At 39.4% G+C, this 15131-nt stretch overlaps 1 protein-coding gene across 3 annotated transcripts; it reads right to left on the bottom strand.

Moving 5' to 3' along the window:
• Nucleotides 1-554: 554 nt before the first annotated feature.
• Nucleotides 555-15058, bottom strand: LOC141909337 (vesicle-associated membrane protein 3-like). 3 transcript variants are annotated; one of them, XM_074799752.1, is made up of 8 exons: nucleotides 14941-15045; nucleotides 14280-14324; nucleotides 12638-12649; nucleotides 11730-11796; nucleotides 11329-11407; nucleotides 9844-9923; nucleotides 1645-1696; nucleotides 555-665 (listed from the first exon to the last, which is right to left on the bottom strand). In XM_074799752.1, coding segments are annotated over exons 1-8 (372 nt in total). In that variant the 5' UTR covers nucleotides 14943-15045; the 3' UTR covers nucleotides 555-630. The 3 variants fall into 3 exon arrangements, with proteins under 3 accessions (XP_074655853.1, XP_074655854.1, XP_074655855.1); XM_074799753.1 differs by lacking the exon at nucleotides 12638-12649 and having other exon boundaries at nucleotides 557-665; XM_074799754.1 differs by lacking the exons at nucleotides 12638-12649; nucleotides 14280-14324 and having other exon boundaries at nucleotides 570-665; nucleotides 14941-15058.
• Between the last annotated feature and the right edge of the window lie 73 nt (nucleotides 15059-15131).

The following is a 15131-nucleotide window of genomic DNA, read 5'->3' as shown; positions in this document are numbered from 1 at the left end:
TTTCCCTTCATGAATAATAATTTGTTCTGTTGTTATATAATACACAATAATGGGTTTCTATTCCGACACTCACGACAAAAGGTGCAGCTTTAGACGTAATTTTTTTTGTTTGTTGAAATTTCGACGTTTTTTTTCCATACGCATTCAGTTACCATCGAGTAATTCGCTACACAATATATTATTACGTTTGGATATTCGTTCATTATTCACAATCCGACAGCGCCCCCTATAGTCCATCTGCTCTATACATCTGTCCGCTCGAGTTTCGTCGATTACCACCAGGAGGCGCTGTCGACTACACGCCGAGTTACGCGTTGTGTGGCGACCGGGAATTTAGGGACGCGGCTTCCGGAATAAAGAAGAAAACGAACAACAAACCCTACGACTTTTTTCTTAAGAGGGCGAGGGGCGGGAGAAAATTATTGCACGAATAACTATTTGACGTATCGTAAACAAGATGATCGAGTCGCCACAAACGTGAACCTCCGAACAACCAGAAAATATATACATATATATTATATATATATACACATATATATATATACATAATACCTATACATATATGTATATACACGTATATATAAATATATGCATATATTTGTGTAGCTAGTCGAATCCTCACTGGTTTTTTTATGTCTGCTTCTTGTTTTTAAGCACTACCCATACTGAAATAGAAGAAAAATAATCTCGTCAAGTCAAATAAAGCTTAAGTTGTACGCGTCACAAATGTTTGTATTTCTCGTAAGGAGATTTAAACAGTTTTTTCTCCGAGTCGAGGCTGAGATCGATTTGATCGATATTGATTCGTCATTCGTTACGATGATCCGATATAAAATAGATCAAATTTCATGCTTTCATCGGATGACAGTGTCTTATATATATATATATATACGTATTGAAAAGAAAGTCAGATTAAAATAAAGCGAAAACCTGTCACCTCGTAATATTCGATACAGGTGTAATACAGTGGTTTTTGATTTCTGTATACAATAGACTGAGCTCTTCTTGGATTGATTGAAATTTTCTCTGTTTTCTCTTCGATTGGATTGAAACTTCAGACACATTGAACGTATTCTAGTCAATTCTAGTATTTTCGAATAGGTAGAGCATATTCTGGTCGAAACGGACGTAGGCCAGAAGAGAATTTTGGGAATCGGTAGAGACTAATCGAAACACGGCTCGACGCAAAATTAGCAGTCGCGACCCGAGAAGAGTAAAGCCTCCCGCATATAACTGACTATATTGAAGAATTTCTGTGTTTTCCACAGATAGATATAATATTCAAGGGTCCAATTTCATGAAAAAGTTTAACCTCAAAACAGTGAAGTCTTGATATTGTTGTTATCATTGAAAACATGAAATAGCCGATAGCTACGAAACCGAAAATTTCAGTTTAACTTTTTCACGACACTGGACCGAGAACACCCGACTCCAATAGATTTAAATTTGAATTCAGTATGAAACCGGGTCTGGTATAATATAAATAACACTGAATGAAAAGCAGACGCTTCAAACGACGACAAAATGAGCGGGATTTATTTAATGAACTCGAAAAATTGAGGACATTACCGATTGCAATAGATGGACAGTTTTAGAATCTCAACTCATGAGGTGTCGGTATGAAGCATCGCGAGATATACTTACCGATGATAATGACTAAAATAACTACTATCACAGATATCAAAATAATCCACATCTATAAAACAATAAAATATACAAAATAAAACAACAAAGTCACAACACAACACGCCGTGCAGATATCACAAGATCGGCGTACATTACACTCAACTGTAGCTGGACATTTCTTATTAAACAAACTGTCAGAATTTGGTTGCGCAGTTCCCAATCGGAATTTGAATCTAGAGCCAACTTCTAATCAAAATCAACTCTAGATTCAAACAAAATCCAACAACTGCGGAATTCGGTCAAAAATTTTATGCTATGGTGACCAATTAGAAAAATTTTTGTCTCAATTTTCTCTTGGTCATTTTGCCAACTCGAAATAAATAATTGTGCCAGGTTCAGTTTCACTTTCTAGTCTGTTGTTCCGGAACAGATGAATCTAATGCAGACCGGTCATAGTAATCGGGGATTATCTCTCATTGCCAGCAACATTTCTGAAATGATTGCTCATGGGACAAGAGGTTTACCACAAATTCTGAGATATGAGATGCTTGACAAAGTTCAAATTATATCAGATAACGATATTGGGATGCAATTTGTAAGGTACGAGTAGATTCGAATCGTGAACACAAGTCAGAACCGCGGTACCGCGCCAGTGGCTCAAATGTGACGGCATAGGTAAACCGAAAACAACTCAAAATCCTCGCGTCCAGAGCTCGATGGTGATTGGTCGATCGAAAGTCGTCTGCTCGACTTTCAGAGAGAGAGAGAAAAAACGCGGTGAATAAAACAACATTTAACTAACAGTGAATTTATGTGAACTGATTCTGAATATGGTAAGAGCTCAGAGAGGTGAGGAGCAGGACTTTAAAACTCGAACTAGGCCGGTGCTAGGCTCACTCAGGTATCAACAATTGATGCATGTACGAAGAGCTGGGTTCCAGGATGCACATTGATACCTGCGTATAATACATTTATCTCAGGATCCAGAATATTCAGAATCAGTTTCTTGCAAAAATATTGTACGGACAAAACAAAATCAATAACACTACGAACACTTTTAGTGTTTTGCGTTGGAGAAATTCAAGGCTTGTTTCGAATCAGTAATTTCAATTATTCTGAGTTTGGATTCTCTTTAATCCAGAAAGGCTCACAATTCCCGCCCACAGTTCACTAAGTCTTATTTACTTCTATCAATATTCATCAAGTCATATTACATCATGACATCTTTAAATAGCGCTTCGAAAACTTATTCTTTAATTCTTTATTCATCCATCAAAGCCAGAAGTTTTGACGAATTTTTTGGAAATTACGATCTAAGATTTCAGCGAAAAGTTTTGAATATTTTGAAGTTCACCAGAACAGGTGGTGGTGCGCATCTCTACAAAATCGTTCGGGGCCGGTGACCCCTGCAAGGCCGTGTGGAGCCAGGGGTCACCGAAAAACTAAAGCGAAGCCGCGATAAATCATCGAAAACACTTTTACGAAGAGAAAGAGACAAAATATCATCAGAATGAAAAATGACGAAGATAAAAACTGAGAAAATCGTAAATGATGCAGATAGGTAACATGCAAAGAAATATGCACACTCGGCACGGTCGCAACGCCACCTGGTGAGTATCAGTTGCGACCACGCCTGACGCGGCGGTGAAAGCTAATCACGAAATAGAATCGTTATTTTTGACGGTTCGATATTTTTATCATTACCAATGGGCATCGTAGGAGTCAAAATGGATTAAAGAGACTAATCGGCGGCCGGGCCCGATGCGGGACTCGGACCGGCTGCGGGCGGCGGCGCGCCGGTACCGGCTGCCGTTCCGGCAGCTGGAGCAGCAGCTGCGGCAGGTGTATGGAACTTAGTATAAAGCCAGTATCCAACCACTATAACAACAAGGCCGATAACAACACCCATTATAATCATCATCTGTAAATAAATCAATTAACATCATCATCAGATCCCATACAAATATAATATGTAGGTGGTGGTGGGGGGAGGGGTATTGAGGAGGGGGAAGGGGGATATTGAGGGGGGGGGGGGGGTAATTGACGCATTCATTTATACCAGTTTCAAAAAGGATCAAGTACTTGAGGTTTTATAGGGTTCTTTCGTTCAGGCCCCAATGCTGCGATTAAACCCTTTCAGTAAATTTTAAAATTATATTTTGGGTATTGATAAGTAAGCACTGAAAGGGTTAAAATATAGTGTCAAATTGTTAGATTGGCTTCGGAAATAAGATGGTCTTAGATTGGGCGTAAATCTCAGCCATGATTGTTCAACTGATCCTAGGACAGAATTTTGCGTCAGTTTGTTCAGAACCCAAGGTTTTATATTCCCGGTTTTTTCTGAAGTTCTCTTGCGGCAATTTCCTCAAAACTGGAATCAATGAAAGCGTCTCATATTGTGGTATATTTTTGTACCATTGAGGCCACAGTTTTATAGACAGAGTATGAATTCTATAAAACTGGTGCCTAATGATGATTAAATATATCGCTGGTTTTTCAATCACTATAATGAACAATAGTGCGTAACGCTGACCGATTGTACGACAGAGATCATCTACCTCATCTACACATCCGAATTCAGAGGTTCAGTCAGTCAGTTAAGACTTAAGCCCCTCAAAGGCGCCCCCTGGTGGTAGGTTTGGAAGAGAAATCGCTACGGTACAATCGGTGAACTATACACGACATAAACGATACATCCACGCTAGTTAGTATAGTAAACACTCAGTAGGTGGCGACACTTGGTGTGTTTTATATTCAGGGTCACCTCTACAACATCGATGAATAAACATGGAAGACGATCCATAGTTTCAATTTTCAAAATGAATTCGCCGTTTATTAAATATTTCGCTGATTCCTGTTCTTACCAATTATAATGATTACAATAACCAGCACTATACCACCAATAACTAACATCATCTGAAAACATGACGTGTTATAGTTCATTAGAGATTCCTCAGCCATAGCTGTGGGGCAGTGGGTACCAGTACTGTTCATTAGAGATTCCTCAGCCATAGCTGTGGGGCAGTGGGTACCAGTACTGTTCATTAGAGATTCCTCAGCCATAGCTGTGGGGCAGTGGGTACCAGTACTGTTCATTATATTCCTCAGCCATAGCTGTGGGGCAGTGGGTACCAGTACTGTTCATTAGAGATTCCTCAGCCATAGCTGTGGGGCAGTGGGTACCAGTACTGTTCATTAGAGATTCCTCAGCCATAGCTGTGGGGCAGTGGGTACCAGTACTGTTCATTAGAGATTCCTCAGCCATAGCTGTGGGGCAGTGGGTACCAGTACTGTTCATTAGAGATTCCTCAGCCATAGCTGTGGGGCAGTGGGTACCAGTACTGTTCATTATATTCCTCAGCCATAGCTGTGGGGCAGTGGGTACCAGTACTGTTCATTAGAGATTCCTCAGCCATAGCTGTGGGGCAGTGGGTACCAGTACTGTTCATTAGAGATTCCTCAGCCATAGCTGTGGGGCAGTGGGTACCAGTACTGTTCATTATATTCCTCAGCCATAGCTGTGGGGCAGTGGGTACCAGTACTGTTCATTAGAGATTCCTCAGCCATAGCTGTGGAGCAGTGGGTACCAGTACTGTTCATTATATTCCTCAGCCATAGCTGTGGGGCAGTGAGTACCAGTACTGTTCATTAGAGATTCCTCAGCCATAGCTGTGGGGCAGTGGGTACCAGTACTGTTCATTAGAGATTCCTCAGCCATAGCTGTGGGGCAGTGGGTACCAGTACTGTTCATTAGAGATTCCTCAGCCATAGCTGTGGGGCAGTGGGTACCAGTACTGTTCATTATATTCCTCAGCAATAGCTGTGGGGCAGTGGGTACCAGTACTGTTCATTAGAGATTCCTCAGCCATAGCTGTGGGGCAGTGGGTACCAGTACAGTTCATTAGAGATTCCTCAGCCATAGCTGTGGGGCAGTGGGTACCAGTACTGTTCATTAGAGATTCCTCAGCCATAGCTGTGGGGCAGTGGGTACCAGTACTGTTCATTAGAGATTCCTCAGCCATAGCTGTGGGGCAGTGGGTACCAGTACAGTTCATTAGAGATTCCTCAGCCATAGCTGTGGGGCAGTGGGTACCCACAGTTCATTAGAGATTCCTCAGCCATAGCTGTGGGGCAGTGGGTACCAGTACAGTTCATTAGAGATTCCTCAGCCATAGCTGTGGGGCAGTGGGTACCCACAGTTCATTAGAGATTCCTCAGCCATAGCTGTGGGGCAGTGGGTACCAGTACTGTTCATTAGAAATTCCTCAGCCATAGCTGTGGGGCGGTGGGTACCAGTACTGTTCATAAGAGATTCCTCAGCCATAGCTGTGGGGCGGTGGGTACCAGTACTGTTCATTAGAGATTCCTCAGCCATAGCTGTGGGGCAGTGGGTACCAGTACTGTTCATTAGAGATTCCTCAGCCATAGCTGTGGGGCGGTGAGTACCAGTACTGTTCATTAGAGATTCCTCAGCCATAGCTGTGGGGCAGTGGGTACCAGTACTGTTCATTAGAGATTCCTCAGCCATAGCTGTGGGGCAGTGAGTACCAGTACTGTTCATTAGATTCCTCAGCCATAGCTGTGGGGCAGTGGGTACCAGTGCAGTTCATTAGAGATTCCTCAGCCATAGCTGTGGGGCAGTTGGTACCCACAGTTCAATAGAGATTCCTCAGCCGTAGCTGTGGGGCAGATGGGTACCCACAGTTCATTAGAGATTCCTCAGCCGTAGCTGTTGGACAGTTCATCAGATTCCTTCCTCAGCTGTAGCTGTGGGGCAGGCCCACTGATCAACCCCAATCAGCTTAAGATTCTCGGGGCCATTTTCATTCAGAGCAGCCGGTCTTCATAGACCAGTATCCAGTTCCATAGATATTGGTGGAAATCTGACTTAAATCTGTAGAATTGACTGTAGAAGTGTAGTCAGTTGTCAGAGATCCGTTCAAAGATCCATCTTAACCACTGAGGTCCCCCATTCATGTACAATTTCTAACGTTCAAAATGTGACCATGTTTGTTTCTGCTACTTCGCGTAAATCCCGCGCGTTGGCGCAACCGCGCGGAGTGGGGCCAACTGTTTGGAACTGGATCCAAGTTTATAAAACAGGGGCACTTCGATTTACAGTCAGATCTAAAAGTCTAATCTGAACTGTGGAACTGGGTTCACGGACCCCGGGTCTAAATCTGCACCCAGCCTTGGTTTCTCTGTAGTAGAAGCCGGGTCCCTAATAACCAACACCGCTGATAGAAAAAAAAAACATTCCCAATTCGCACGCTACCTTATTCCGCAACCATAATAGGGGGCAGCACTGTAGAAAGTCATTGTGCCGATGTAAAACCTTCTGTCCGAAAGATTTATCTAGGATGAATCCACCTCCCGAACTCCGACGACTAAGAAAGTCCTAGCCGCTAAAGAACTACTTCAAATAGTGATTTTCTTCTCTTTCAAATGAAAAGTAGAGAATTCTACAGTTAATTTTAAAAGTTTTTCACGGAGAAGCTGAAAATGAAACGCTACCCACAACCGACCTCTACAGACCTCAAGGTCAAATCGCATGCACTTTTAAAGAATTCCATCTCAACTAGCAAAAATAAATGTTGGAAAATTTATCAGTGATTCAGTCATCTCCACATCTCAGGATTTTAGAGGGGTTGAATTCATCCTTAAGTGGGTTTTTTTGGATGCCAAGTTCGGAGTCTCTGGTGATTTCATCTGATTCTTAAACCTAAAACTCTGTAATTTCTTCCAACATTTAATTTTCCTGTTTTTCTTTTAGAAGAAAATGTCGCAGTTTTTGAAATTAAATTTTCTCTTTTTTCAAACCGAAAGAATTCAGAGAGAAAAGTGAGAATATTTCCGAGAAGAACCGTTACGTTTCGACGGAAAGACCGAAGCATTTTTTCAGAGTAAAGTCGGAAATTTCAAACGGAAGAAGAATTTAAAAAAAAAAATGAAATATGATTTTTCAACCTTGCAATTTTGCCAGAAATATTTCCTCCTTATTCGCACGGTAGCGGTTTGAAACTGATTGGCACCGGCTTGTAAACTTTCTGTTTAAAACAACAAGAACATAAGAATAATCACTGAACAACATTGAATTGATAATAATAGATTATAACATGACGAGACTAATATTCATCTCCACAGAGTTTATGAGCAAAGAACCCACAGTTGATGATTTAACAATGGTGAATCCGTAACACCAGATTTCCCACCAGATGGCGTGACGAGCAATAGGTCGTTCGTTGTCAAAATCAGTTCATTTTCGATGAAATTTGAACTGAATGTTTAGACTCCAGAATCCATATATTATCACAGCACCGACCAATTATACAATTCATTTTTCTTTTCAGATATCGGTTTAGTTTTCATCGATAATCGATTCATTTTGGAAAAAATTGAGTTTTAATTGAAATGTAGAAGAAATTGAACGCCGAAGACCGAGTAACTACTAGCGACACCTGGTGGGCCATACGTGGAATCTTCGATTGCCACAGTAGCACTGCGGGTATCCCACTAGTCAAAACTGTCGGGAAAAATTGTTAAATCATCAATTGTTGGTTTTGGTCATCAGATTATAAATGTATTGATTATTGATTTTTATTCAAAAATATTTCTCACTTGAAATAGTCTGAGAAACTATTTGCAGAAATATTCATTTCAAAAATACTGGATCCAGTCTTAAGATTCAAGACCACTGTCGGACTCAGTTCAGGATCCCGACAGTTCTAGCAACATTTCAACCCGAAAAGCTTGATTCAAGCACGACTATTAGAAAAGTGTGATGTATTTTCTCTAGTATCAAAAATATGAAACAGCGATTCAAACTGACTGCATCTCAAAGAACGCCGTTAAAGGTCAACGAGATTGAAAGGTTAAGTGTGGAGACATTTATAGGAATAGAACGAGACGTTCTCCTTCGAGACAAATTGATTATCAATGTTTGAACAAACGTCATCTTGATAAATATAGCTTTCTCAACATCGCCCCGGGGCTTGAAAACATCATTTTCTTCATCTCAAAAATTCGGAATCATTGGTTGCTATTCATAACTTAATACTGTTTCCAATAACGCAAATGAAATTGTTCTGAAACAGCCATCAAGGGCGTCAGTTTGATGATATCTACTTCGAAACGGTTAAGTTTGAAATGTTGTGCTCATCATTGAAAATATGAAGTAACCAATAGTGATTAAACCAAAAATTTGAGTTTCTCGGGTCGGTTCCATAGTCAGGACTTAAGACCAAAAGTGGTCTTAAACCTTAAGACTGGTCTTAAGTTGTTAGATCGGCTATAGAACGAAGTTTGTCTTAGACCAGTCTTAAGTCTAAGCCCTGTCTATGGAACCAGCCCCTGGGCCTGGTTTCATAGACTGAGTATCAGAGTTATCCCTAGGGGTAAATCCTCAATCTAGTTGAGATCCACCATAGTAACATTTAGAAACCATGGTTTTAACTGACGACTTTCAAAATATTCCCTGGGACTATTCAAGTTCAACACGTGCAAACCCTGGGCAGACATGCACGGAGTCAAGGTCACCTGTACCAGTATAAAAACTCAATTGTCAAATTAAGCAAGTGAAGATATATAATGAAGCGGTGCCGTTTTAAAACTCGATGTTTTTAGGGTCTGAAGACCGACGGAACTGAGTCAGTACCCATGCTACTGAGTGAGTACCCGCCATACTCAGTGAGTACGGAGGTACTGAGTGAGTACCTGCAGTACTGAATCAGTATCCACGCAACTGAATCAGTATTCGAGTCAGTACCAGCAGTACTGGATCAGAATCCAGTTCCTGGTTAAATGTTTTAATTGGACTCTTAAGCTAATAAATTTTGTTCATGGTCGATGAAGCTTAAGAGTCAAATGTAAGAAATCCAACCAGTGGAACTCTTGATTTCAGATATGACTAGGAGTTGAATATACATTTACAGTGGAACATTCGTTATAACAAATTTGGATATAAGGACCTAACTGACAAATTCAGCATTTTGTTCCAAGCCAGAATATTTGAAAATAGTCCAAATACTTAGTGTCTATTTGAAGCCGGACAGAAATGACTTAAATACTTCAAGTTTGATTGTAATATCATAACTGGATAATCAGTAGAAACAACAGATTTTCTGGTTCACTTTGTTTTAACGAGGTTCCACGTGAGAGCGCGAGGAGAGGCGCGAGGAGAGGCGGGAGGGATACGACATGCATGTTAACACAAAATACCTTGCAATTCTTCCACCAATATTTCCGTTTCAGTTTTCCGGCGCTCGCCTCAAATTGTGACGCACCCGCTTGTAAAGCATCTGTACAGAAAATAAAAACGGAAACTCATCTCACTCAACAAAAAAACGGACAGCAAAAAAAAATTCCATCACCGGAAAATTCTGACGAGGATCGAAAACTGGATTGTGTTTTTTTTTTTTTCGAAAGAGAAAGATGGAGAAATGTTCGCAACTTAGAGTAAAGTTCTGACAGGACCCGAATAAACCGCGACATGCAGCGAACTAAAAACTAATTCCAGCGACGAGAAAATATTGCGCATTTTAGCCATGATTTTATCATCAAGACCAAGTTCAACAGTTGAGAGACTCAAACAACTCTGATGAATTAAAACATGGACTATATAGTCCGTTAAAACATGGACTATATAGTCCGTTAAAACATGGACTATAGTCCGTTAAAACATGGACTATATAGTCCGTTAAAACATGGACTATAGTCCGTTAAAACATGGACTATAGTCCGTTAAAACATGGACTATAGTCCGTTAAAACATGGACTATATAGTCCGTTAAAACATGGACTATAGTCCGTTAAAACATGGAATATAGTCCGTTAAAACATGGACTATAGTCCGTTAAAACATGGACTATAGTCCGTTAAAACATGGACTATATAGTCCGTTAAAACATGGACTATAGTCCATTAAAACATGGAATATATAGTCCGTTAAAACATGGACTATATAGTCCGTTAAAACATGGACTATAGTCCATTTAAACATGGACTATATAGTCCGTTAAAACATGGACTATAGTCCATTTAAACATGGACTATAGTCCGTTAAAACATGGACTATAGTCTGTGGTTAAAATTAGATCAATTTCAACGAGTTTCTTCACTCAGAATTGTGGAACTGGATCCAGTGTTTTAAAGATTTCTTATTCACCTGTAGATTGAGGGATAGAAAGATCGTTTTGAACCGAAATGGTTCGGAATAAAATCAGACTGATAAAGAAACGCTCAGGATGGCCGCCCACATGTAATTCCTATGACATCATTGAATTACTGAGTTAAATCTAAATCTAATGAGTCATAAATCACTGGACAATGTGGACTCTGCAAGCTACTTGGGACAAGCTAGGAACCACCAGGTGTCGCTAGTGTGTATTTTAGGACAACGATGCCGGATTTGTTCTAAGATTCAATTGAAATCTATCCATAATTTCTCAAATTCCACGAATTATGATGAAGTCTAAAGATCCATCCGAGTTTATCGAGAGTGATTATCTATTTTTTTTATACAGAATCTAGACAAAAGTAGATTGAATTTTGATCGGGTTATCTTGACTAAACGCACGCCGGTGGTCCCGATTTGATGATGTCATAGAGAGGAATATGAAGGCGGCCATGTTTTCTGGATGTGTTTCAGTAGCTGGTTGAGATGAGCGACACACACACACACACACTGTGACTCAGTTTACGTACCTGCACGTCCGTCTAATTCTGATAATTTTTGATCACGTTCCAAAACTTTATCGACATTTACCCGCATAATATCCACAACCTACGAGAAAAAACGAATTTAAAGAGAAATTTCGTAGTTTTTACAGAAAAAAAAATACACGGGTCGGTCAGGTTGATGAATTCAGGATTTTACATATTTTTCAAATCCTTTTAATTAAACATCGGAACTTATCATATTTTTTTTAAGCACTCGTCAATTTTTCATATTTTTTCACATCAATCGAACCCTGAAAATTACGGTTAACTTCGCATAGCCGAACTCAGGACAAAAGAAATACGAGGGAATCAGAAAATTTCGTTTTTGTCATAGTTAGAAGAGGTTTACTGTGTACAGTAATTTTCATTGTGTCTATCATTCGTACCTCGTCGACTTGCGCTTGTGTTTGTTGAAGGCGTTTACTGCCTCCCTGCGGAACTCCGGGAGCTGACCTGTAAATATCAAAATGCATATAAATTAGACATCGAAATCTGATCGCAGTCCAGTTCATAACCGAAATTATTTTCCACAGCTCTCTCTGAAACTGGCGCCATAAATAAGACCCTAAATCTGGATTTTACAATCTCTAAAGCTAATTTTGAATATTATACACGTTTTTCTATATGATTACATGCAAAATATTCGAAAAAGATAAAAACACTTTTGATCGGTGCTAAAAATATGGAAAATCTTTCCTGATGCAATTAAAAGTGATTTCACTTAAATTCCATGATGATGACGGACGAACATTCTAAATCACTTTTTCCGCAATTCTTATGCAAAACATCAAAAGCATAAAGATATATTTCCAGAAGAAAATACAAACATATAAAAGAAAATGTTCTGTTCTATAATGCATAGATATGTATTATAACCTGAGATGATTGAAAATGTAAAAATCCTAAACGTGATAATTACGAAAATTCAAGAAACCGAGCAAAAAATAGAAGAATTTAAAGTTTAGATCGATTTTTTTCCACACAAACAAGATGCCGACTATAATTCTGAGGATTTAATTGACACACAGATAAAAACGTATCTTTCTAAATATGTTATTATAAGATCAAAGAAGTTTAATGCATTAAAATATGTCTTAAAGTATATGTAAAAAAGTGTCGCCAGATCCAGAGTCCTAAAGGTGATTGGCGAGATTAAAATCAACTCAACTAGACTTTTTAAAGTCTTGACTCTGGAACTGGACTCGGTGAGAGATCGAATTCAAAGTTTCATCTGAATTCAATCCCTGTTTTGCATGATCAGTAGTGTGTAAATGATGCTACTATTATTACTTACTCATCGGTCGCCCTGAATAGAAACAGTAAAATCGTTTACATCAGACAAAGTGGAAAACCTTGAAATTGTCTTTGATTATGTTGCATTTCATTTCAGGTAGGCCCTAAGATTCCACGATTCTTAAAACCCAAGGGCTGGTTGCATAACTGTGGCTTAAGTCCAGAAGTGGTCTTAAATCTTAAGACTGGTCTCAAATTGTTAGACTGGCAATAGAGCCAAAGTGATCTTAGACTGGTGTTAAGTTTTTGAATCAGCTATAGAACTAAGTTGGCTGCACACTGAACAAAGCCATGACTATGCAACCAGCCTCAGGCCCCAGTTAAACAGTTCCCAGTTCAGTTTGAATCTAGAATTAATTATTTAGTTCAAAATCATTTTCAATGTTTTAACTCAATGTTGGAAATGGATGCAGGGGCCAGTTTTCTAAATAGGTAATAATAACTTCTTCCTGGGGACGGTCTAATAGTTGAGTTTATCCACTGAACTCAGTTCAACAGTTCTGAATTACCGTAAACTCAGTGAAAATGAACTGGAAGTTCAGCACAGCCATCCTGGGCTAACTCTAAACACTTATCTACTAATGTATTCACAGATCATTTCAAATTTGAAAAAGAATTTTTATCAGCCAACATTTATCAATGACATAAGAGATCCTTTATAAATCATGAACCTTCAGAAATACACAAAATCTGACATAAAAAACAAGAAATATCTCGTAAAATATATTCATGTTTGACAGTGGTTAGCTACATTACAACTACAGAGACATTTAAATAAATAATTGACTACATATACAGAATATACTACTGCGAAGCTACAAATAGCTCATTAACAGCTAATTAAATAGGCGATAATTAATTATTCAAATTAACCAATATGTCAAAGATTAACTACAGCGCCTTATGCTGCGAGACCAAAGCATTCACACCAGAATACAGCCATATATGGTGATACATGCGGTTAGGCCACCCTTAGTCAACATCTCCCTCGGGTTATTACAGATCAGGGAATCCCCGGATTGTTCCCCGACCCTTGATGAAAATTTCCAGGAATAAATCCTCAGTGAGGGTCGTTTCTTTGCAAGAGATTCCTCGTGCCCACTCAACAGGAGCAAGTACTTAAAATTCAAATTCCCTGATTTTCAAGAAAAGAATCAGAATTCTCTGAAAAGTGAATCTAGAAATTGCCTGATTTTCCCTGAGTCCCGTTAATTCCATTTGCCCAGTCCAAACATTTTCTTATCTGAAATACACACATCAGTGCCTCCTTCTACTCTGAACAGTGAACCAACATGCGATTACTAAAGGTTTTTACTGAATCTGAGACACCCAACGCTTCAATGGAAAAGCACAAAATTCTATTTTAGGCGAACATAAATTCTAAACGTAAATTCTATACTCAGAAAAAATGTGAGGAAGTGACGCATGGGAAACTGTGAAAAAAGCAGTTCTATTCACACACACACAAAACCTCATGCATGAAATAATAAAAACGTCTTAAGCAGAAATCTATTTAGTTTCCTGTTAGGAATTGGGTAATCATACCTTAACAAAGGAAATTAAAACTGGCACACTGCGTATGTACATATATATATATATATCCATCACTTGTAACACAAAACGACAGATATTTTAAAACTTACCCGGGTTGGCCTCCCTGAGGTGGTGCTCCAGTCGGTGGTTGAGACCTGGCGACATTTTACAATTGATTATTTCCGAAATAAATCTAATAAATCTATCATCAACTAATCTTACTTAAACTGATTCATTGAAGCTGTCGAAATACATATGACGCAATTGCAATCCAGCCTATTTTTTCATGCACGGCTTAAAAATATTTTTAAGTTTTCCTCAAATACTGAAACAAGCCCACCATAAACTAGAATCAGATGTAATCATTATCTAAATCATACCCTAGAACGCCTTCGATCCCTAAACATCATGCCCACCCCCTATCCCACCCAGCCAGCAGACCGCCCTCATAAATTTGCTCTCGAGCAAAAAAGCCAAAATACTGCTCATAAAATGCTAATTCAGATAATTCAGATCAGGCAGTGTAATGGGTTGGTTAAACACACGGTCAAAAAACAAATGAAATCAGTCGATTCCACATCGAGATATCTCGATGTGGATGTGTGAGGCCTGAACATTACGAGATACGAGAAATGTCAAATTTTCAGTGAATCATCATTTCACGTCAACATTTTCACGTCGGTTTCCAGTGAAATCTGACGATCGAACGACGATTTATGATAGTTTTTTCGATTCAGGGGGTAGTTTAAAACCTTGAGCGCAGTTACTTACATCGTTGTCGTATATTAACAGCCCTGAAAACGTGTAAATTTAGAAAGAAAATCCGTAAAATGGAGAATAATTTAGGCTGATGTCATTATCCGGGTACTTCTCTTCCGATGTATTGATTTCCGGGTTGGTTCGCGGTTATCTCACTCGGCGGCGCCACCGGACGGTTTGTAATTTATGTCGCGAGGCGGCGC

Source organism: Tubulanus polymorphus, chromosome 7, assembly GCF_964204645.1.
Source record: "Tubulanus polymorphus chromosome 7, tnTubPoly1.2, whole genome shotgun sequence".
In the NCBI taxonomy this organism is placed as follows: Eukaryota; Metazoa; Nemertea; class Palaeonemertea; order Tubulaniformes; family Tubulanidae; genus Tubulanus; species Tubulanus polymorphus.
The sequence above is the reverse complement of the archived record's forward strand: the minus strand, read 5'-3'. Positions and strand labels throughout refer to the sequence as shown.

What these genes read in the sequence shown, in the direction of transcription:
- LOC141909337 (XM_074799752.1), bottom strand. An exon ending in AGAATTAGACGGACGTGCAG is followed by an intron (nt 9,924 to 11,328) that starts GTACGTAAACTG and finishes TTTTCTGTACAG; the next exon opens with ATGCTTTACAAGCGGGTGCG. An exon ending in TATTTTAGTCATTATCATCG is followed by an intron (nt 666 to 1,644) that starts GTAAGTATATCT and finishes CTTCTATTTCAG; the next exon opens with TATGGGTAGTGCTTAAAAAC.